This window comes from Cyphomyrmex costatus, unplaced genomic scaffold, assembly GCF_001594065.2.
Source record: "Cyphomyrmex costatus isolate MS0001 unplaced genomic scaffold, Ccosl1.0 scaffold196, whole genome shotgun sequence".
Taxonomy (NCBI): domain Eukaryota; kingdom Metazoa; phylum Arthropoda; class Insecta; order Hymenoptera; family Formicidae; genus Cyphomyrmex; species Cyphomyrmex costatus.
In genome coordinates this window covers 522,114-544,974 of record NW_017275998.1, presented here as the reverse complement: position 1 = coordinate 544,974, position 22,861 = coordinate 522,114, and the positions used below count along the sequence as shown (strand labels likewise).

At 37.3% G+C, this 22,861-nt stretch overlaps 1 protein-coding gene across 1 annotated transcript in view; it reads left to right on the top strand.

Annotated features, from left to right (window-relative positions):
• LOC108772973 (uncharacterized) overlaps positions 1–17,959 on the top strand; it is a 93,029-nt gene extending 75,070 nt beyond the window's left edge. The window contains exons 23-30 of the mRNA XM_018538651.1: positions 362–421; positions 13,944–14,148; positions 15,435–15,693; positions 15,813–15,927; positions 16,027–16,149; positions 16,410–16,564; positions 16,754–16,833; positions 17,463–17,959. Coding sequence (XP_018394153.1) covers positions 362–421; positions 13,944–14,148; positions 15,435–15,693; positions 15,813–15,927; positions 16,027–16,149; positions 16,410–16,564; positions 16,754–16,833; positions 17,463–17,631 — 1,166 coding nt within the window. The 3' untranslated portion in view covers positions 17,632–17,959. The remainder of the gene's footprint in view (positions 1–361; positions 422–13,943; positions 14,149–15,434; positions 15,694–15,812; positions 15,928–16,026; positions 16,150–16,409; positions 16,565–16,753; positions 16,834–17,462) is intronic.
• Positions 17,960–22,861: the final 4,902 nt, after the last annotated feature.

The window sequence follows — 22,861 nt, the reverse complement described above, 5'->3', positions numbered from 1 at the left end:
ATTTCGTCAGCCATTTGGAGCATCTAGGCTGGATTGAATCTCCCTAGAGATTTCAAAAGCGGGAAGGAGGAGCCAAGAAATTTCTCCGCGTCTTTAGAAATAAATCTAGTTTTTTTTTTTTTTGGTTGATTGAAAAAATAGAGTTTAAGTTCGTTAAATTGTGCGATTGAATCGAAAAATTATTACCGCCTCTCGTGGCACCAATATCGTTAGATATTAGAAAAGAACGTGTGTGTCAAGTTGACCGACAGGTTCGCTCGGCAACGTGTGTGCGATTCCTCGTTGAATCCCGCGAGTTGATTTTTATAGCTAGCTGTAGAACGGCTAACTATTATTTTAATTTTTTTCCGCTCATTCGTAGAATACTCGAATGCACCCCCGCCGCCACCAAAATCCCAGCACTGCAGAGACGATCGCCAAGGTAATGCCGATTGCAAAGCTCATTATTATTATTATGTATATTTTATTATTGTATGTTCTGTGTGCGTCTGTCCGTTCACACGCGTGTCGCAGTCTGAATTACTCTACCGGGTGTTTTGTAACATCTGGCATATTGGCTCTCGTGGAAACTAAACATATTTAACCAACCGGACGATTTTCCTGCAAATAATTTTGTTTAAAAGCTAATATCTAAAATCATTATAACGAAATGCTTTTATTCCATTCTACACTGAAAGAAAAAAGTGTACTAAATTTTCATAAGTATTTGTTTGAATAATGCCAGTTAAATATTTATTAAGTGTACCAAATATTCGGTACATTAATTTGATTTAGCAAGTACTTATTTTCAAGAGAAAGTAAATAAATGTTATATTAGTACTATTCAAACAATTATTTGTTAAAATTTAGTATATTTTTTCCTCAGTGTATTCAAACACTTTCAATTCTAAACTTAGGAAAAGCAGAGAGTATAAGAAAGGGAGTATGTAAACCTCTTCGAAATGCATACATCTTGTGTACGCGTCGTCGGGTTAAGGTTGATCGATCTAGAGCCATTAAAGTTCGGGCACGTAGTCGACGTGGGCACTTGCTAAATGCGCGTCGTGATAATGCATCATGGTGCATGTGACTCGGGATGCATGAGCGACGCGTGCTCAGGAAAGAGATCGTGCAACGAACGTTTGCACGAGCGATCGAGCATGAGCGCAATAATCGTGTGGTCGGTCGGGAGTACTTCGATGCTCATCCGGCTGGTACATCATTGCGGCTTCGTTATCCGCACGTTCGCATAATGCCTGGTCCAGTTCGAGCAAATGAATGCGAATAGTCGCGACCGAGCAGCTCGCCTCAATGAGTACAAACCGCGTCACTCTCATTAAAAGCAAGCTGTTCATTCGCGCTTATTCGCACTTCTTCGTCTCGCCTGTGAAATCATAAGTCTAGAATCCTCAAGTAAGAAACCGAACACTATATTTAATTTAGACAACTTCTGATCGATCCGCCATATTTTTCAGAACCTGCACTCTCAAAGTACACTGTAATAAATTTAAGTAATATGTAACACAGAAGCTTTTATGGTCATGGGATAACTAAAAAGTGATAAATAATTTAATTAAAAACTAAGTAAGTTACAGTAGTGTTAAATATAATGAACACGTGCATTAAGTTTTTTTTACAAATTCATATAAAATTTTTATTAAAAGTAGATTAAATTTTATAAAATTTTATAAAGAGCACTTTCACGTACGTGTACACGAAATGTACTTTTCAATTATAAATGCATATGCATAAAATATAAAAAATGTAATGTCATGAAATTAAATTCAACTTGTGTAAAAGTTTATTAAACTTCATGATATTTTTAACAGAGACGAATGAGATAAATTATGCATGAGATAGAATGAAATATCCACACGTCTTATTCTATCTAAACAGACCTGGCAAAATGTGGCGGATCAATCAGAAGTTGTCTAAACGGTGACCACTTCTCTTACTTGAGACTCACAACATAAGCCGCGCTCGTCGCGCACGAGTCACCGACGCGAAACGTGCCGAAAATAATATGCACTTTCGCATATGGAGAAATCTCACCGTGGCGAGTCGCTCGCCGCGCAGCCCCGATTAGAAATTTGATATAAATGCGCCTCATGCTCGCTTCTGCTTTCCTGTGGATGCGCGAGATCGTGAAACAGCACGTGAAACATCAATGTTGAATGCGTCACTGCATGACAATTAGAGATACCTGTATACTTTATCACTTTTTCAAAAAGATCGAGCGTGAGATTAGACCGCTTCATTGAAATATTTTCGCAATTTTTTTATGTGTAAAACATTTAGAACGTAACGTATTAATAACGATAGCTAGCAATTATGACGACTGAAAAAGTGAAACGCATTAATTGCATGCATATTAAAAACATAACAAATTTAATAGAACTACATATTTGAAATTATGTTACGTTCTATATTGCATAAAACAGGGGAAACGAGTAATCAGGAAATGTCGGGTTTTTTGCGATAAAAATGATGGCAACGTTTCGATGGACGAGGAAAAAACTGCGTTTATCTGTTACGTAACCGATTGATTATATTCAGCTTACCGATCAATTCGTATAAGCAATGTGTTGTCGCCACAATCCGGAATATCCAACTCAGAAATCAGTTACGATGGAATAATTGCACGTATTAAGATATCAAAGACATAGTCCCTAAATCACTTCATCAGTTTTACGATGTCAAGGGCATTCCCGACTCCGCTAAACAGTAGTCCCGCATACTAATTGCCTAACGGGAAGGTAACAGTGAACTGGCTGTTGTTCAATTTACACGTGAATACGTAGAAGCACAATGCGTGCGCGACACGAAAAGCACACAACCCATTTAGTTGTGTTGTATACACCTATATAAAAGATTTCCGGATCTAATATTATTATTCTTTGATTTGTTACAAAATAAAATAATTGTAGGAACTGTCATGTATTTATTATTATAAAAAAAAATATTTTATTTTTAAATGGAAAATTCTTGGGTCTAGAATAAAATGATTTTGAACGTCAGTTTCATATTAAATATTATAGCGCTAGTATCGTGCATTATAACATCGGGTAAAAATTTATTCTAAATGTGAGAATATATAACTGAAATAACTTTGTATATGTTATTCAGTTATTTTTATCTTAAAACAATATTGCCCATTTCAATGATTATATAGCTTCAATCTTGATTTAATTTACTCTTTATCTTTCTTTAGTTCTAAAAATTAGGAAACGAAATGTAAGTGGAACCGAGAATTGGTTAATTCGAAGTTATTCTATATTAGAAGACAGAATCATAAGTCAATCTTATTTAATTCGAGGGAGAAGAATAGGAAAATTTGATCTAATTTAAATATTATTTTAATTTTATAGTTTTATAAGATTGTAATAAGATTAAGTACATCAAGAATATATTTTTATCTTGTTATGAGACTCTCTCTCTTTCTCTCTCTCTGATTAGAGTAAAAAAATCTTTTAAATAAAACCTGCTTGGTTTTTCGAAATCTTGCGTCGATTCGAGAAGCTATTTAAAAGTCATTCATTTAATGTTACGAAACGCGACATGCAACCTCAAGACAGGAAGACACAGTGCCTCGGCAAATTTAATGCTAATGATGTCGATCGTATCGCTTAACGTTAGATCATACCGCATACGCGATATTACGTGCCGCTAAAATTGGTACAAGTGGCGGTCACGATTATTTTCGACGCGATGATCACAGCGTCGAAGCCGAAGCCGGTTGTCGTGGTGTCCACACACTTAAGTTAATATTGCGCGATATAAATTCGACCATCGCGCGCGAATGTCATTGTCGTTGCGTAACGCAATTAACATACCTAATCGTGAGATCGCGTGACCAGTTTGGAACGTCTACGGCACCACGACAATCTTCGCATCGAGTCGTCGTTATTTCAAATATTTGCCACAAACGTGGAGCCTCTTGTCGATCGTCCCTTCTTATCTAATCTCTCGATGATTAATGTGCGTATTTTCCTGTTCGACATGTGCAGTTTCGTCGATGATACCAGGTGAATGAGATCTATAGTCAGTCCATCGCGCCATTCCTCGCGAGAAACGATACCAGTCTAGAAAATAATACCGTCAGCGTCGTGAATAATTGGCGTGCTGTGGAAAGTGATTAGCGTGCAAAACAGCACTCATTACATTCTGCGATGCGCTCATATCGCACGCGAGAAACATCGTACAACAACGTGGCTTTTGTCAGTGGCCTTGAACGCCTTTTATTACGACGACCATATATTTATCTTTACGGATAACGACTCGAAGAAATGGCGCTTACGTAGTTCTCCCACGAACTTTATGTAGCTGTGTACATTTTCTCTCGTGTATTTGGCAAGAATAATTCAAGATTCTTTCCGCATGGCGAGACGTCGTGGATTATCGTGTGATTTAACGTTGACACCCAACGTCCCAAAATATATCGAGGAGTCTGAGTTTTGGTTTGAAACCATTGGAAGCGTGAGTGTACCTCGTTCAAAGACGTTCTCCGTGGTTCCTGCTTGGTGAACCGTTCTTCAAGGAGTAGGGAGCCGCGATAACCGGTGCCAACGTCGCGGCGCCTTCCTCAGACGCGTTTCGCGTGCGTCGTGCTACGCAGGTACCGATAACAGGTGTCGGCGAGATACGCTGTTACGTGAGTGTAAGACAATTCAATCAATTTTAACAAGACGCAGGCTCTCTCTCCTCAAGACGTGATAATCGTGTTAAATCGGCAGTTCACGCCCGTTTGACGGAAGTTTTGCGTCACGTTACGTTGAGTGATACGTTAATTGCTTCGAAGTGAATTCTGTGCGATCTGATACGTATTATGCGTGCAAGTCATCCGATATTACCGGATTTCGACGCAAATTTATCTGTACAGGGTTACCATATTACTGAAAATCACAGAAATATCAAGGAAATTGAAAACAATCGGACAAGAGTCTGAGAATTTTTCGAAATTTTCTAAAATAAAGTCCTTGATTTTAAAGAAGTTTGATATGCATATGTCACACCTACATAAATAGTTTTTGAATACTACCAACTTAACAATAAAATGCAAACAGTGCAAGAACATTAATATAATATAATAGCAGTTTACATTGCTATGTTGAATTGTTCTGTCAACAAAATATTTAACAGTTTTCAAAATTACAAAAAAATTAACTTGATATTGTTTCAATATTTAAAGTTTTTTAAACTATTACAAAAAAATTCAAAATATTATTACATTCGAAGAAATCATGAAATTTTGTCTGGAAATCAGGGAAAAATCATGGAATTTTAGGACGAGGAATTTGCGACAATCCTGTCTATACAGCGAAGACGAGCACGGACTTTGAACGACACGTTTACCAGATCTGTTAAAACTCGGGATTCGTATATTAGCCGTGAGTTCAGTGGCCGGAAAAATGCGAGAATAGCTTGGCTTCAAATTGAAATCGAACTTAATTACCCGCAGATTCGAGTCTTTGTCCGATAAGAGAGCGATCTCGAAACTTTGAAAAGATAGTTAAGCGGAACGGCGAGGTAGAAATAACTCGCGACACTTTGTCAGTGAAATCGTTCTCATTGAGAGAAAAGAACGCGACACAGTACATCTTCCTCGTGAATGCGTTGATCCACATTGCACCGGAGATTCATTTGAATAGAATACCCATGAGAGTGCAAGTAGCACCTTTCTCAGAGAAAGTTTTTGCGCCCGTTCGTCGGTGCAACACAAATACACGCACTTCATTAAGGTACTTAAGCCTTTCCGTGGGGGGGTCGATTTAATAAGTAGCTCTTCTCCAGATTACGTGTGAATGTTCTCGCCTTTAACACGGTTTTCCTTAAACGGTGTATTCTTCACATTTTTCTGTAGCGCCGCGACAGCACGCGAAAGTTTCGCGGAGACTCGTTCCATTCTCGTTAATTACACGTTACGAGGTCTGCGGTTAATGAGTCAACGTCATTACGTCGCCCGGATATATATTATAACTTCACGTTTCATGGGACGCGATGAGTAACGTTAAACTTTCGTTGAAAGTTCTTGTTTATGTCGAAGGAAGAGAGAGAGAGACGATAACGCCGCGATATGGCGACACACAAAAATGATCGGAGTCGTAATTACGTTTACGTATTGACGATATTGCTTGCAATACGGAAACGAAAGACATTGGCACACTGAGAAACGTGACACGGAACGATACGATCGTTTCAACCTTGATAGCCGACGTTGCAGCTCACGTTGCGAACATCCGTTCGCGTACGAGTCACCGTTACGACGACACGGCTCTTAATGCTGAAACTGACGTAAAAGTGATCGTACGTGACATCGGTGCGTTGAATAAATGATCGCGAGTCATTGCCCGACGACAATAACAAATCGAATCTCTCCACTCGGTTGCCTGTCGCCAAGAATTGGTTGCTTAACGCAGGAGAATCGCGCTTTCCATTTCTGTTTATAATCGCGCGATTAATTTCGCGAGGATCGTCACGATCGTCGATCAGATTTTGCGCAATATCCGGTGAGAAATCGTCCTCGATCCCGTTCGCCGGAGATTAATATGTTTGATTCGATCACGATTTCCGCTCGGCAACGAGGCGTACACTGAAAAAAATTTTCATGATCAAATCAACAAAAGAAACTTAACAAGATTAACATTTTAGCGAGGACAAACTCTAAATTCCTTGGAGTGAATCTCACTCTAACAAAACCGCTCCTTTTCAAATTTCGTTCTAAAATATTTAAAACAGAAATTCTATTTAGTCTCATCAAAATCCCATTCTTCTGTTAGTTTAATCAGAAATTTTTCTCATAAAATTAAAGGAAACATGAGAAACTGGGAGGAGATATACAGAGTTTGGTAAACGTGTCGCACGGATACCGAGTGCCTTATTAACTTCTCTTTAGAACATTCGCAAATCCGACTTAATATTCGCGAGCTATTGTTCTCACGATGAGGAATACAGTGAACGAAGTGGGAACTCGAACGATATTGCCGCGTGTCGCCGATCTGGAGCGTAGTGTACAGTGGACCAGTTTGGCGAACGACATCGACAACCTGGTCAAACTCCGTCATCCGAACAAGCCGGTGATCCGACGCGACAAACAAGATAACACGCGGATCGAGAGGCACACCTATCAACGGGCTTCCATGCCGGAAATGCAACGAGCGTGCACGGTGCGTTTCGAGGACGATCATGACACACCCTTACAAAGAGACTGTCTTGAACCGGAGAACTCCCGATGGAGCTGGAAGCCACGGACGGACTTCGAGAGGGAGTACTTTTACAAGGATTACAAGGACTATTACTGCAGTGATCCGGGAAAATGTCTAGAGCTCGTCTCGCACGAAACAATCCCGAGAGATCGAAACTGCTTGGAGGAGACGCTGCATTCTTCCGGAAGTCCTGCCACACGCGGATCATCCGCGCGATATCCCGAGGGGCTCGAGAAGGAGCACTTCAGCGACAGCAGGGAGCGGCTACATGAAATCTTTGAACATAATCGGTATCTCAGGCGACAGTTCTTCGCTGACACGCCGGGGAACGCACGGCAGAATTGCAACGGTCTCACCGGGAATGTCGGAAGGAGCAACCAGGAAACGTCAAGACGCTGCACCGGGTTCGGTAGCACCGAGACGCTCACTAGTCAGAGCAATCAATCGTCCGTGAGCAGTATAAACGACCGGAAGTCCCGAGCTCAGGCCACGCGCACTCCCGAGGAAGAGGAGGAAGAGATGGACACGTTAACCGAGTTCGCCAGGAGGAGCTTGTCTCGAGTCGTCAATCGCAGGAACGGTCGCGCTCGGCGAGACGGCAGACTGCTCGTCAACATCTTACCCGGAAGCGAGATAAGACGAGCCGACGTGAGGAACGTAATGTCCGTTAAACTCGATGAGGCGAGTAATGAACGGAGCGAGGGCACACCGCTCGTCGAGGAAGCTCGATTTCGAGACGTGACGAGCGAGAGAAAAATGCAGGATAAATCGTGTCAGACCCGCGTCAAGGAGAACGAGTACAATCCCGATGCGTGGTACCAAGGAAAGCATCTTCCGGAGTACACCTTTGGCTCGACCGCAAACATCGATTCTAAGACTCGTAAAAAAGACTGGGATTCGCCGGATGGAAGCGGGGTACACCGCAACACGAACGAGGCGAAAAATCGACTGGCGCGGAAGAACAAACTCGAGGGGGATCAATTTTCTCTAAACGATCCTCTATCTCGGATGATCCGCGATTATCGCGAGCGATCGGACTCCATCGCGGGGAACATCGACAAGATGATCGTGTCAAAAAGCGAGGATGGGACTTGCTGGGATTTAGACCTTTGCAGGTCTTTGCCGAATCTAACGATCCTGAAGCGGAACCTCGACACTCCGCTCTACGTCGCTCGAGCGGTTAACGTTCCCGAAGGACTCGAATTACTCGGATCGTCGGATGATCACGAGCTCGAGCCACGTGTCGTGAAATCGAGTCGCGTCGAGTTCTTCAAGCAATCCCGAGGAGAACAACGATCGGGACAATGCGAGAAGATTGTAGATCAGACACGCTCGATCAACCGTGGACAATCGACATCAGCGATGAACGTATTGGTCTCGCCCAACCGTTTGACCCCACGGCGCGAGGTCAAGGCGGCGAGAATTCCTCCTCCCTTAGACCTGAGCATGGTGAACGAGCAATGCGAACTCATGGAAGCGAACGAGAGGAAGTGCTTGAATGATTATAGTGTCGACGTGGCGATTCTGCGTCGTCATGAAGATCACGTGAAAGATCTGCTGACCGTCGCCAAGAACGTACAAGCTGTTAACGACGTTGTCGCAGATAATACCCTGTCGAAGATCGTGGACGGTCATCCACATGGAAGAGACTCTGTCAGAAGACGGCAATCGTCCAGACCTCGGCACAAATCTTGCGGCGATCTCTCGTTGGCCGTTGAGCTGCAGGCACCCCAGCTTGTCAGCAAGAGCTCTACGAGCGATTTGCGGAGAGCAGATCCCGCCTCGATGAAAATACTTCCGATTGACCCTGATGCCTGCCGCCGTGACCGAATCACCAGCAGCCCTTTGTTCGATCAGACGAGTCCGATTGGCGGACTTCATGCCGCCGGAAGCGCGCTTCCGTCTACGGTCTACGGACCGATTCCGTACAGTCAGTAAACATGCGCATAATTTTCCTGAAATAATGCTCTTCCTGCCGCGCGTAAATAGCCGCGCGCCCCGTTAGAATCGCCTCGGCTAGCTGTTGCTGGTGTCGCTGGCGCGATGATTGAGGAGAAGAGAGAGAAAAAATAGAGAAATAAGTAGAATCAAGGTACCAATTAGGTAGAGCAGCATACCCTTTCCGGAACATTGTTTTAACATAGAAAATTTAATAAGCTTAGAGTACATATTTAGAGCCAAGTCGATAGAAGTATTTTAAAACATATCTATATCAGATATATTAAAGCACATATATTAAATTAACATTGATATATTAAAGCAATCTGTGTTATATAAAATATAATAGAATAAAAAAATTTGAAATTTATATTTAACCTTAAGCCTTTTCGTCAGTAATTGAAATCTTCAAAAACATCGATATTTTGGTAGATAAAAATTTTTGATCTCTCTATAAAAAATAAATAAAATACAATATACATTCAATTTCTACGGTGATAAAAACTTGTTGAAGCTTTAACAAGTATACTAGAATTTTTTTAGATTTTGATATAGTCTGGAACAATAAAAAATTTTTCATATATTACTTTAGTTAGATTGTGTTGCAAAAGTTCGAAAATAATCGGCATGTATATCTGAGATAAATTCATTTAAAGATACATATAAATGTATTGTTCCAACATCTAACTTCGATCATAATAGGTACTTTTCTTATTTGAATAAAAAATTAATTTTATTTTTCGAAGATTTCTATTGCTGATAAAAGGGCTAAAATTTTGTATTACCAGCGGTTAAAGATAGTTGACACGACATAAGTCATAAGGCGAAAAGCTTTCTTCTCATAATCCTCGAAAGATTCTAGAAACGCGTCGAGAATAGAACGGTAAACCGAAATTAAATTATATGAAGAGAGGATCAGATAAAAAGAATAATAAAGTACCGTAACAAAATAGTCTTGGTACAGGATGAGCGCGAGAAACAGAGAAGTAGAGAAAGAATCGATCGCGTGAGAATTTCGTTCAATGAAAGCGGTGAAAGGTGGTTGCGGCGTTCTGAGAAAGAGAGACTGAAATTCAGTTTCTCGTTTCGGCATTTGTGATGAGTTAGCATTACACGCTAACAAATTGGGTTACACGAGTAATGACGGTATGAAACAAAGTAGTTCTGCAGAATCGCGAGAGGATCCAGAGAGATTTCACTGAAGAAGGACAAAAGTTTGCGATTTGAAATCTGATCCGAAAGAAGAGTTTTGTTTTTTATTATTTATATTCCGTGTATCCGTTTTATTTTTTTTGCTTCATGATTTTACTTTATAACATTTTCCTGTTATCGTGCATTGTGATTCTTCACACTTTTCAATTGTTTTTGGAATGAAAAACAAATTTCTTGCAATTGGAACCCGAGTACGTATTTGGAGTAGATTCCGATCGTAATTATTCAACTATGTGTCTTTACTTCTATACTGAAAATAATCTGATAAAATAGTCAAATATTGAGTGACATAATTTTAATCAAATGTTCGATTAATTTAATCGAAGATAATTTAATTTTTTTAAATGTTTAGTTATCAAGTATTATCAGATATGATAATTATAATCAACCGTTTGCAAATATTTAGAAAAGTAAAATTATTATAATTAAATATGAGAATTCCTATATTTCATTAAAGCGGATTTTAGTGTTTAATATTTCTGTGTGAATTTATATACATATTCTGCAAACTGTGCCCTGAAATCTTTTTCGATTTCGAAACGCATTTATATAAGCAGAATCAGAGTAATAATATTACTTATTATATCGACAGGCAATGTAACAATTTTTTTCATGCTAATAAACATCTTTATAAGAATATTAGTAGTGTAAGATATTAATAAGAATCTATTAAAAGATAAAAAAGTAAAATTATTTTTGATTGGATTGACCAAACATTCGATTGCAGCCATCTCAATTTTATGGCTATTATCACACTCTTTTTTCAGTGTATTGTGTTTTTTAAAGAAAAAAATAGAATAATTTCTATTTTTCTGAGATTTTTTTATTACTGCGTTATCGCGGATTAAAAACGAAAACATTTTAACTTTGACTGCTCATAACATAACTTCATCAAAAAAAATTGTAGTATCGCAATTTAAAAAACAAATTCAGACTGATATCGAAATATATTTCGAATAGTTCTATAATACGTGCCATGAAAGATTTGGTTGTGTGCCACGGGTTCGCACTCTCACGATGCTTACGTTTAAGACTGATATCGAAATATATTTCGAATAGTTCTATAATACGTGCCATGAAAGATTTGGTTGCGTGCCACGGGTTCGCACTCTCACGATGCTTACATCGACCTGGTCATCGCGGCTGCGCTTTATTAAGAATTGATCAGTTGCAAGCTGTATTCCACTTTATCAGTCGCACGGTCTCGTTGCTGCCCGACGCACGCGAGTACGCATCGTGCCTGCAGGTATATGCACGCGCGTGCTGTTGCATCGCGATAAACTCTCGTCATTATCCCGCGCAGCGCGTGCAGGAAAGCAGCTGCGTGCAAAACATTTTCGTTCGCATCTGAAATACGGAACTTCCTAGTTTTTAAATGCTCGTAAGAGATAAACAGGGACGAGAGGCAAGAGAAATAGAGACAGAGAAACGCGTTACGCGAATCGATACGCGGTCGTTAGTTGCTACGTGCTTTTGCATAAATAAATAATAATCGTCTGTAAATGCGTTAAGCTATACTAACAGGGACATTTAACGGAAGCTTATACATGTTCCAGATTGGTATAACTGTCGTTATAATTTTACAAATATCGCTGTACACTCATTGCGCTATGTTTGATAATTTAGTTATGTTGTATCACGCGCGCGTAATCAAATGTAATCGAGCATTACATGAACTCATGTTCAGACACCGTATCTAGATTTTTGCCTCGTGCCGGTCGACGACCGCGTCTTAAGTATCGTTTCTCTCCGCGAAGAAGCCATATGTTGTAGCAGAATGGGATATTAAACAAGCGGTGGTCTCGATGTGGGTTAAATTGTCGTCTTTTGTGTGATTCAATTCTTCCTCGTAATATTATATCTGACTGGATATGATTGTCGCGTGCTCTAATAACAGTCGGGACTTGAACATCATCAAACGTTAAAGATGCCGAGACATCAAAGTCCCATCTCTCGCGAATGTGATCTTGATAGCGAATTCGGTCACTCGCATTACATTACGTTAATGCATACTAAAAGCTGTTTTACATGAAATTAGCAAAGTTAAATGTAGAAGCAAAGCTAACGATAAGATTCTTGATAATTTAAAATATACAAGTAATATTAGGTCAGTGCAAAAGTTCTGGTCTAATTTCAAAGATTTTACGTAAATTCAGAACGTAATAGTTTACTCAAATTGAAAATTATACTATACTATATAATAGAACAAAGTTTCAGTCTTATGTATTTGTTTTTTAAATTGCGATACTACGATTTTTTTTATGAAGTTATGTTATGAGCAGTCAAAGTTAAAATGTTTTTGTTTTTAATCCGCGATAACGCAGTGATAAAAAAATCTCAGAAAAACTTTTAAAAAACGATTTTGTAAGGAAAACTTTAAGTTTTCAGCTTCACACAAAGCTTAGAAAGTCGAAAATTTTTGCAAATTTTTTAAAACATTTTAGAAGTCTACAAAATGAGAAGAAATTTTCCCATTTTTTTCAGTTTGTAGTTTTCTATATGTAAAAATTACTAAATTTACACAGAAAAAAAACTAAAAAAATATAGTTTAAAATCCTTTAAAATCCTTTTTTTAAAATTTATTTATTTACTTATTTTTTTTTTAGAAGTGTAGTTATTTTAATTTTGAATGATAAATCGAGCCAGAACTTTTGTACTGTGTGTGTGATCCAATAGAATTGAAATTAGCGTTTATAAAAATATTTTTAATAGCTCAAAGAAGACATAACAGAAAAATAATTCTACTAAATTTTACAGTTGTTATCAACAAAATATAGTATACAAATCGTATAGTATTATGCAATGTGTTTCATCCACTGCAGTAAAAGCATGCAAATATTTTAACGATTAAATTATTCAATTAGGATATCGTCATGCTATTTAACAGAATGTGCAGACATTATTTCAGTGTTAATTCAAAGTTAATTATATTATGCCACTGCAGGTACTTTATATAAAGTAGCCTTTAATGTGCATTAATTTAATGTAGCCTGTAAAGTAACAAAATTAATTCACTATGATGTTTCCAGCAAAGACGCAGTGTAGCACAATGAATTATTACATCCTTGTTTTTTACCAACGTTAAAAGGGGATGAAATAATTCATTGTATAATGCTGTTTTTATTAAAAAAAAAACCCTTTATTATATTAATTCGAATTAAAATAACGTCCACGATTGAGAACAAAGAGTCACGATGTAAGGATCGTATTTCATACTTTAGACTGTCGCGTATTATGAATCTACGATCGACATCGAACGATTTGCCATCATTTTTAATAACGACTGCGGGTTCACTGGAGCGGTTGACGACGACGATTAACTCGATGAAATGGCACGCGAATTTAAACCGCGCCCCAATAAAACGCTCTTGCGTCAATCGAATAATTTAAACCGAAATTAACAACACCCTCTCGCGTCGCATCTCGTCATGCGTGTCACAGGTCAGGCTTTAATTAAATCGAAATTAAATTGCATTAAATGTATACATATATAGATAGAAATAGAGAAGATCGTATTAAAGCGTCCTGTATAAAAAATTCTAACGGTTGAAACGCGACACGTTCCGCGGATCGGGTCGATCAGTGACGATAAACGCGTCTCGCTTGATGCAGAATCGCCGAGGCGTTATGTGGAGGGTGAGGTGACGATTCACTATCGCTCGCCGGTGCGTACAGAGGCGAAGGAGCCGCTGAGCGAGGAGGAGCTCGCGCGTCGCAGCGCGGAGAACATGCGGCGCGTCTACCAGGAGGAGCGCCGTCGCAAGTATCTTCAGGAGTTGCACGACATCGACTCTCGCAGGCACACGGATAATTTCATGTGAGTACAAAGGATATCTCCTCCTCTTTCTTTTCGTCCTTTTTAATTCGGGAGGCGCAGTCAATGGATGACGTCGGATCGAATCGAAGCTTCAATCATTTCATCCTTTTAAGCCGCGTAAGACTCGAATTATTTTCGTCGATGAAGAAACAAATATCCTCACTCTAATGACGTTTTGTATTGGAAAACTCGTGTATCCTTCTCACGTATACTTTTCTATGCTTCCTCGTCCCTTTCCTTCGTACGCGAGAATATTTCCGAAGATGACGTTAATAATGGTATGGAGAAAGGCATGTGCATCTTCAGCTTGTCATACCCGGTCGTCGGCTCGTAAACACTTCCTGCTATTCAACGCCGTTGCATAACACATCGTGCACCGTGAGCTGTTTTACGCGGGCGTCACAATGAAAGTGTAGGCGAACACACACGGGTAGAAAAACCGAGAGAGATTTCATTGATGCTCAAGTAGCCCTAGATATTCTCAATAGCGAAATAGAAAGTCCTGAGTTTATTGAAAAGAAGATGTTTCAAGAAACTCTGCATTAATCTTTACCCATTTATTACTCGCAGTGTCCAGGACATCTTGGTTTTATAAATTTGCTTAATGAATGCACGTTATAATATTTAGCACAATTTTTTTATAATTTAAAAACAATTTTTAGCATTTACCTTTATCTAAAAGATGCACTGAGAAAAATATTCAGTTTTAATAAATATTTATTTGTATAGTTCTATGTGAATATTTGCTGTAAATATAAACATATATTCATTTCATATATAATAAAAAGCAGTAATTTGATTCAGCTATCATTTTTTATTAAATAAATATTTGCAATGTTTACTTAGTACTATTAAAAAAAATATATATTAAGATTTAGAAAATTTTTCTCAACGTGTATAAATGATTATCAATCTGTATTTAATTGTCAAATCTTCAAATAGAATAATAAAAATTTAAAAAATCATGTGGAGATGTCAAAAGTATACAAGTAATTATATTTAAAAAAAACCACGCGAGTAATGTATAAGGATTAGTTAACTTTATCGACTATTTAACTGTAAAACATATTGGCTGGAGTTATCATGAATCCTGAAAAAGACTGCAAAGTATATCGAAAGAATAGATTTACATTCCTCCGAGGCGTATTTCGACCGCGAGTACTCGATAATCATCACAATGCCGAGGAGAGTTAGCATTTACCCGAAGCAAACAGAAAGACAATCCTGGTTCGCCGCGTCTGAGAGAAACCATTCCATCTTCTCGACAACACTTCAACAATTTCCAGACCATCGCAGAAGTCGCCCATACCCCTGAATCGCTACGACGATTTCGTGGACGATTTGAGCCAGCGAAGTCGATCCCAAGATCAAACACCGGAGCCGCGTCTGGTGGCAAGAGCACTCTACAATTTCGTCGGTCAGTCGTCCCGGGAATTGACTTTCCGGCGCGGTGACCTCATATTTGTTCGACGACAGGTGGACAAGAATTGGTACGAGGGAGAATACAACGCGATGATCGGACTGTTCCCTTCCAACTACGTCGAGGTAATCGCCAGATGAATCTAGATTTTAATATGCGTAGATGCGAGAAGTGAAAGTTGGATACCTGGCAACAAAGTATGTGTTGTGTGTGCTTTTACTTAGTTATAATTTATTCTATACAGATCCTACCGTACGATGGTACGATGCGAACGACACCAAAGAAGGCTCACGAGGGACAAGCGCGGGCCAAGTTTAACTTTATCGCCCAGACCAATCTCGAGTTATCCTTGGCGAAAGGTGAGACCACTGTTGCGAGTAGATTTCTCTAAACATGACTTGAAGTAACGAAAGAAATGCAAATTACTTTGCGGCATACTTACTGATATTTTTCCACAGGCGAATTGGTGGTCTTAACCAGGAGAGTTGACGAAAATTGGTACGAAGGACGTATAGGAAACAGAAAAGGGATCTTTCCGATTTCCTACGTCGAAGTTATCATCGAACCCGGACATCGATCAGGTAATTTAAATCAAGAAAGTCGAATTAATCTTTAATTCGTGGAGATCTATTTTTAAAATCTTACAACTTTCCTCCAATATAAAATTTGTTATAATTTATTATTTTATCGTATTCCTTTCCCCAAAATATATTTTTTTAGTATCACTATAGATAAAGATTTCAAAAAAAGCAACCAAGAAACTTGATAGAGTGTTAATAAAAGCACCACGAATTGAGCTTCTCGACGAAATTTGTACGAAATTTGCCTTCTTTTATTTTAGAGACACCGATTCAGAATAAACCGGTCGCGTCTCCGGCGGCGCACAGTCTCTTAGCAAACGGCTCGTCCGGAGGGAAAATGAGTATGGGACCCCATCATTACGTGCCGTCCATCCCGGTCAATATCAACACAACCCAGCCCCATTATAATTCACTGGTAACTATCGCGCGATCTTGTGTCATGGCATAATTACTCCGCGGCATGATTGAAATCTTCCCGTAACTTTTCATTATAACATCGGATAACGGCCGAGAGACGCCATTTTCATTGAAAGAGACAGTTCTAATAAAGCGAAAGCATTTCAAAAATACACGCGTCACAATCCTTTCTCCTCGTACTTTTCAGCCACGTATGGGAGGGAGCAAGTTGCATGTGTCACAACTCAGCGAAACTCTGCATATCGACACGCATTCGGAACCGATCCCGTGAGTCTTGCAACTTTTTACATTTAAACGAAGATATATATATATATATATTATATATTAATTTTTTATGTGACATGTCATTCACGTGTGGATCACCGATAACTTATGTTGTTGTATTTATTGTATATATTTATTAAATAACATATGTTTCAAAATACTTATAGCAGTACAACAACCGATCACTGTTGTTATCAGTGATTAAAATTGCACTGTGTAGAATAATTATGTAACAATTTATTATTTTAGAAAATATTTTGTGATCGTGTTCCTTTTTATATAAATTGTAAAAAATAGCGGTGTCTATATAATTCTTACTGTGTGAATGTTGATATATTAACTCTAGTATAATGTGGATTTAACACCATGGGTTTTAAATTCATATCATGATCTCGACATAAACAGGTTTGAAATTCACATCGATATGTTTTAGAGTATAACTAAAATAATATATTAAACTGTCCGAATTTACAAAGTCCAGTCGATCATCAATAATTCACACACGACACAGAATGCGTTATTGATTTTTTGTCTTGATAAATTTGAACCGTTATCTTCTCATTCGTGCGTGAATCATTCTATCGTGGCAGGAAGCACAGATATCGAACTCATAGACATTTACATTTCGACAGATACCGGGCGTTGTACAACTACAAACCGCAGAACGACGACGAGCTGGAGTTGAAGGAGGGCGACACGGTGTACGTGATGGAGAAGTGCGACGACGGATGGTATGTTGGTTCCAGTCAGAGAACCGGCTACTTTGGCACGTTCCCGGGTAACTACGTGGAGAGATTGTGAGGAAGGCCGACGGTCCAGGACGCCACACGGCGCATCGGGGCCCAAGATAGCTTTCACCAAAGCACTAAGCGTTAGAATAAGCACCGAATTTCTCAACGTTTAACCCAATCGTTTCTGACATTACGAAGATCTCCGCAAGTTACAGCCAGAAGAGACTTTTGTTGGACAAAATCCTAATATTTTTTTAATTTTCTTTTTTTTTATTGTAAAAGAAGAACGGACATGTATATAACACTCACGATTACAACTCCTGCAATTTTTTACGACGCGCTATTATTTACAGGTAATTATGTACAATTTATTTTACGATTATTTCTTTTTTATGCAAGCACACATTTGCAGTTTTATTTATTGCATTGTATAAAAATTTTAAGAAATTTTAGCAATCGATTTTTTAACGATTTAGTAATTATTAAATTTTAATTATTTTGCTTGATACGGAAATTTATATTTTCAAAAATACTAAATACGAATTTCTTCGTTTAATTTTTGGTGACATCAAATATTGTATTTACTAATCTTGTTCGAAATTATACATTACGTGTAATTTCACATGACACATGTAACTCGAGAAATGTTACTGATACAACGAATGAGACTTCTAATTAAATCCACGCGATTGCGTTGTACGGAAGTACTTTCGCCGAGTTCAGCGAATGTGATTAAAAGGTTTCGTGCAACGTCAAACGATTTTTATCATTCTGAGCAATAAATAATTCGAAAGGCGAGAGGGTTAAGCGTCCACAGCAGGAAGTGAAAAAACGTCACAAGAGTCTTCCTTTTTGGGTCTAATGACGATGTTAATTGATAACGCAATTAAGATAAATGTTAGAAGTATCAGCGGTGGCGTAATGGGGCTTTCGTGTGATCAGAGTTACTATCGGCACATTGGTAGATTGTCAAGTAAGATATTGATATTTCATTAGTATATATATATTTTCTCGGTATATATTTTATTTTAAAGTCATATTGATCATTCTTCATTACGATATCATTCTACACAGTCAAACGCATGTTAACGATATTCAAAAATATTGGAAATAACCACTGATCATATCAGAGCCCTTTTTTGGCGTCGAATTTACCAAAAGATTTAGTAAAATAGTACGCTAGGATACGCGAGTTTGTAAGTAAAATTTGTAAGTAGTGTACGATAACAATTAGTTATTAACTTATTGTTACTGCTGTTCTTGGGACAGCTGCTATCTTTATTCAGGAAGCATGAAAAAAAAAAATAAAAAACAAGGTGAAAAGAATACAACATCGAAAGGGAGAGGTTTCGAGATATCGGAGAAATAATGATTAGTTTGAGATTTTAGGGCTGTATTCCGAGATAGGAGGCGAATTGGCACGCGGAGACTTGTGTTGAGTTCGAAAGACGCGGACGAAGATTTCCCTATGATTTCGGTATTGTAGATAAAATCGGCCATTGTTATTGTTGCATTCGTGAATATTTCAAGACTAACGGACTTATAATTGAAAATTTGCCTTCCCAAATTAATATTTTTGTAAGCATTATTTGTACCCAGAGTTATATATAAATATACAATATATACATATACATATATAGAGTAGGATATATCTATATACATACAAATATCGTATACTATATACCACGCGATAATATATAATATATACAAAATACCATGCATATACACTACGAATAATTAGTGTCGAACGTACACGGAAAAATGTGTATATACATACTATTACCAGTTATATACATTCATACAATCGCAATATGAAAATAGCCAGGTCGTCACGATCTTTTCTGACGTCACTTTATCACGATCGCACGATCGCCTAAGCGTTAAAGGAACAGAAACGAACGCAGTCGGGAAACAGACAATACTATTACTACAATAATTATAGAGGAACGAAAGAGAGATCATGTGACAAGGGCATTATAAAGGCGCCGAAGTGTATCCGGTAGATTCGAAAGCGACAGATGCCGTTTTTATCTTCGAAAGAAGCTAAGAAGAAAGCCGTCTCTTTTTTCATTGTTACGTATCTTCAGCGTACAATTGAGCGGTGGAAGCTTGATGCAAAAGCATCGTTCGAAAGCTTAGTGGTTTTGAAAGATTTTATCTACGAGTATTTTACTATATCGAATGGCAAGATCAAATTTCCTCTCGACTGGTAAATCGAAGAGACATGATGTAGTATCCAATATTCAAAGATAGTTAAAAATACTGCTCGATGTGCGATGAAAATGCGACAGAGACATTTCGTCTTGCGTACAACATATGCGCATATATCCACGTACATATCCCGTTAGATCGTAAAACTTACAGTCTCAAGTTCAACATTACGAGTCATCGAAATAAAAAATATCGTCGATTTTATGATATCGAATCTATCTCTCGGCCTTCCTTCTTGTTACACTTTTTTATTTATGAAGAAAGAGTTGACGATCCCAAAACTCCTATACGGAATATCCGAACGATATACTGAGTGGTACTCATTGACGCTGCAATATGACATTCGTTTTAATTGCTATAAAATATTTGGAGAAAGTTGATAATATTTTCGCGGTACAACTTTTGCCTTACACGAAAAAGATTTTATTATAATAATATAGGTGAGTAAGTTATCAAACTAAATGTTTAAGATATTTAAAACTCATTTCTCTTTGTTCAAGCTTAACTTTGACGATTTTGATTTTTGTAATAATAATATCGAAAAATCACTGACAAGTGTAGTATATGACCGTTTCGGGCGAGACGACATGCTCGCTAATACCGATAACGCGTGATTTTTGTTTACATTAAATGAAATTTCATCAGTTATAATGATTTTAAATTCTTGTTTTCGCAACTTGCGCTAACGACGTTACTATGTACTATATTAGATGCAAATAAAACCTAGTCCATTACTAAAAACTCGAGTAATAACTTCCCTCTAAGATTCCCTTATAAAAATTTAATACTAAAAAAAGTTTCGTTAATAATATTTTTAATACTCAGAATAAGTAATTAAAATTGGCCAGTACTAGTATAAAATTTTTATAAGGGCTGAACAAAAAGTAAACACATTTAACACTTAAAATAAATATTACAATTTCTTACTCATTTCTTCATTTCCCATTCCATTATTTCTTCTTATAACTTGTAACTTCCGTAAAACAGCAAGATTTAAAAATATATTTAACGGTAATATCTTAATAATGTTGATAATTTGTTCAGAATTAATAAGTTAATGTAAATACTATTTTTTTACTGCACAATTTCTGTCACTACAATGTAATTGTAGTTGCACAAATATCCAAAATTATGCATTGATCATTGATCGTTATAAGAATACGGTAAATATAACTACTATGATATACATAATATAAATTACATATATATAAATTACAACTAACTCCGCAAATAGAAATATCAGTTTGTAACACAGCACAAGGATAGAAATCCGAAAAATTGGCCAAAAATTAATCTTAAAATTTAAATCAAATGTAGTTTTACATTGTAAATAAGATAAAAAATACTTGACTATTTATATAAAGGCTTTATCAATTTGTTCAATCTGAAATCAAGATAGTGAAAATGAAAAAGACACTGACAATAAGCTTAGAATCCAATATTCTTCCTTTAAAATCAAATGAAAAGTGAACATACTTCAACACTTAAAATAAATATTACAGTTTTTTATCCATATCTTTATTTAACATCCCTGCTTATTTCCTTTCATAATTTATAATTTCCGTGAAACAACGAAATTTAAAAAATATTTAACGACATTTTAACAGTGTAATAAGTTAATGTAAGTATTATTTCCATTGCACAATTTCTATCACTATAATATATAGATTAAAGTTGCATACTATATCCAAATTATATATTGAATATTAATCATTGGAAGGATGCAAGTACAGTAAAATACGACATTGAAGACTGCACAACCTTTAAGATAAGAGTCAGTACGTTTTTAAGAGAGGCTTCAATGGAACATGTAACAACATAAAGTTCGTAAATAATCTTTACCGTAGTGAAGCTCTTCAAAGAGAAGACATAAATCTTGCCGGCGCTTAAAAAACAGGGTTCCATGCACCTTCGCATCACGTACAGAAGTAGCCTTTGTGATTCCACCGGTATTTCATACCAGATGGAATTGTATCTGCAACAATTTTGTATCTCAATCGTCAACAAATTTATTATTCCACCAAATTTAGATGGTTACAATCTTACATTTTGTCGCGCAATTTCACGCTGTGATCAATCAATATCTGACCTAGCAGACTGAAGCAGAACACTTGTAATACTTGAGCTAATATATATATTATGCATTTCAGCGTTTCCTGAATATTATCAATCTGTAACGCGATCTCGAAGACAAATACAATATTATAATCTCTTTTGCTTTATTAGTCTCTTAACTATTAATCATATAAGCACAAATAATGATTTAACAAATAATAACTTAAGATAATCTGTAAGTAACACGAAATACGTGAATACCAAGTTGATCTTCAACGACAAACAGATACGTACTTGTAGTAGAGTAATGCTCATTGTTATGGTCATTATCAAAATTTGTGCCGCGAAAGCAGTGCAAGAGATGTCTTCAAGCATCTCCGCAAATCTGCTCAATACATAAAAACATACTTTGTATATAAATTGATAATGTCTTTTTTTTATATGTACTTTTGTATATTTAGCACACGTTTTATTTAATACTATTGTGCACTTACCGTAAAGCTCGCCAGTGTACATTAACGGAAATCGCGATTTTGCGATCGTAAATTTTTCGGTCTTTTGGATAATTATTCGCAACATCGTTACGATCGTTACGTGATACTGTCTCAAAATGAAATCTGCGAATAGTTAGGCGACAATTCTACAGTTAATCAGTCGTGTTAAATTAAAACAGTGTAAAAAGATATTCTTACCCAGCAACAGCAAAGAGACTGCAGACATGCTGTATGTAAACCAGAAACATGAAATCATGTGCGAGTACGGTTGTTAGAATTATACCAAAGCACACAATAATGTGAAACATAATGTAGGAGTAATATTTTTCTTCGTCGACGAAATAGTAGACGTCGTAAGGTGTAGTTATAGGACGAGATTCGTTCAAGGGTAACAGGATATTTAGTAATTTGGGTACGAGGGTAATTAACATGAATATACTGGTGCCCCCGTAAGCAAATACTACAAAAAAAGAAATCGTCTATCATCCGTTAAAATAAAAATAATATCGATTGATTTATCCTTACAGGAATATGCCAAGG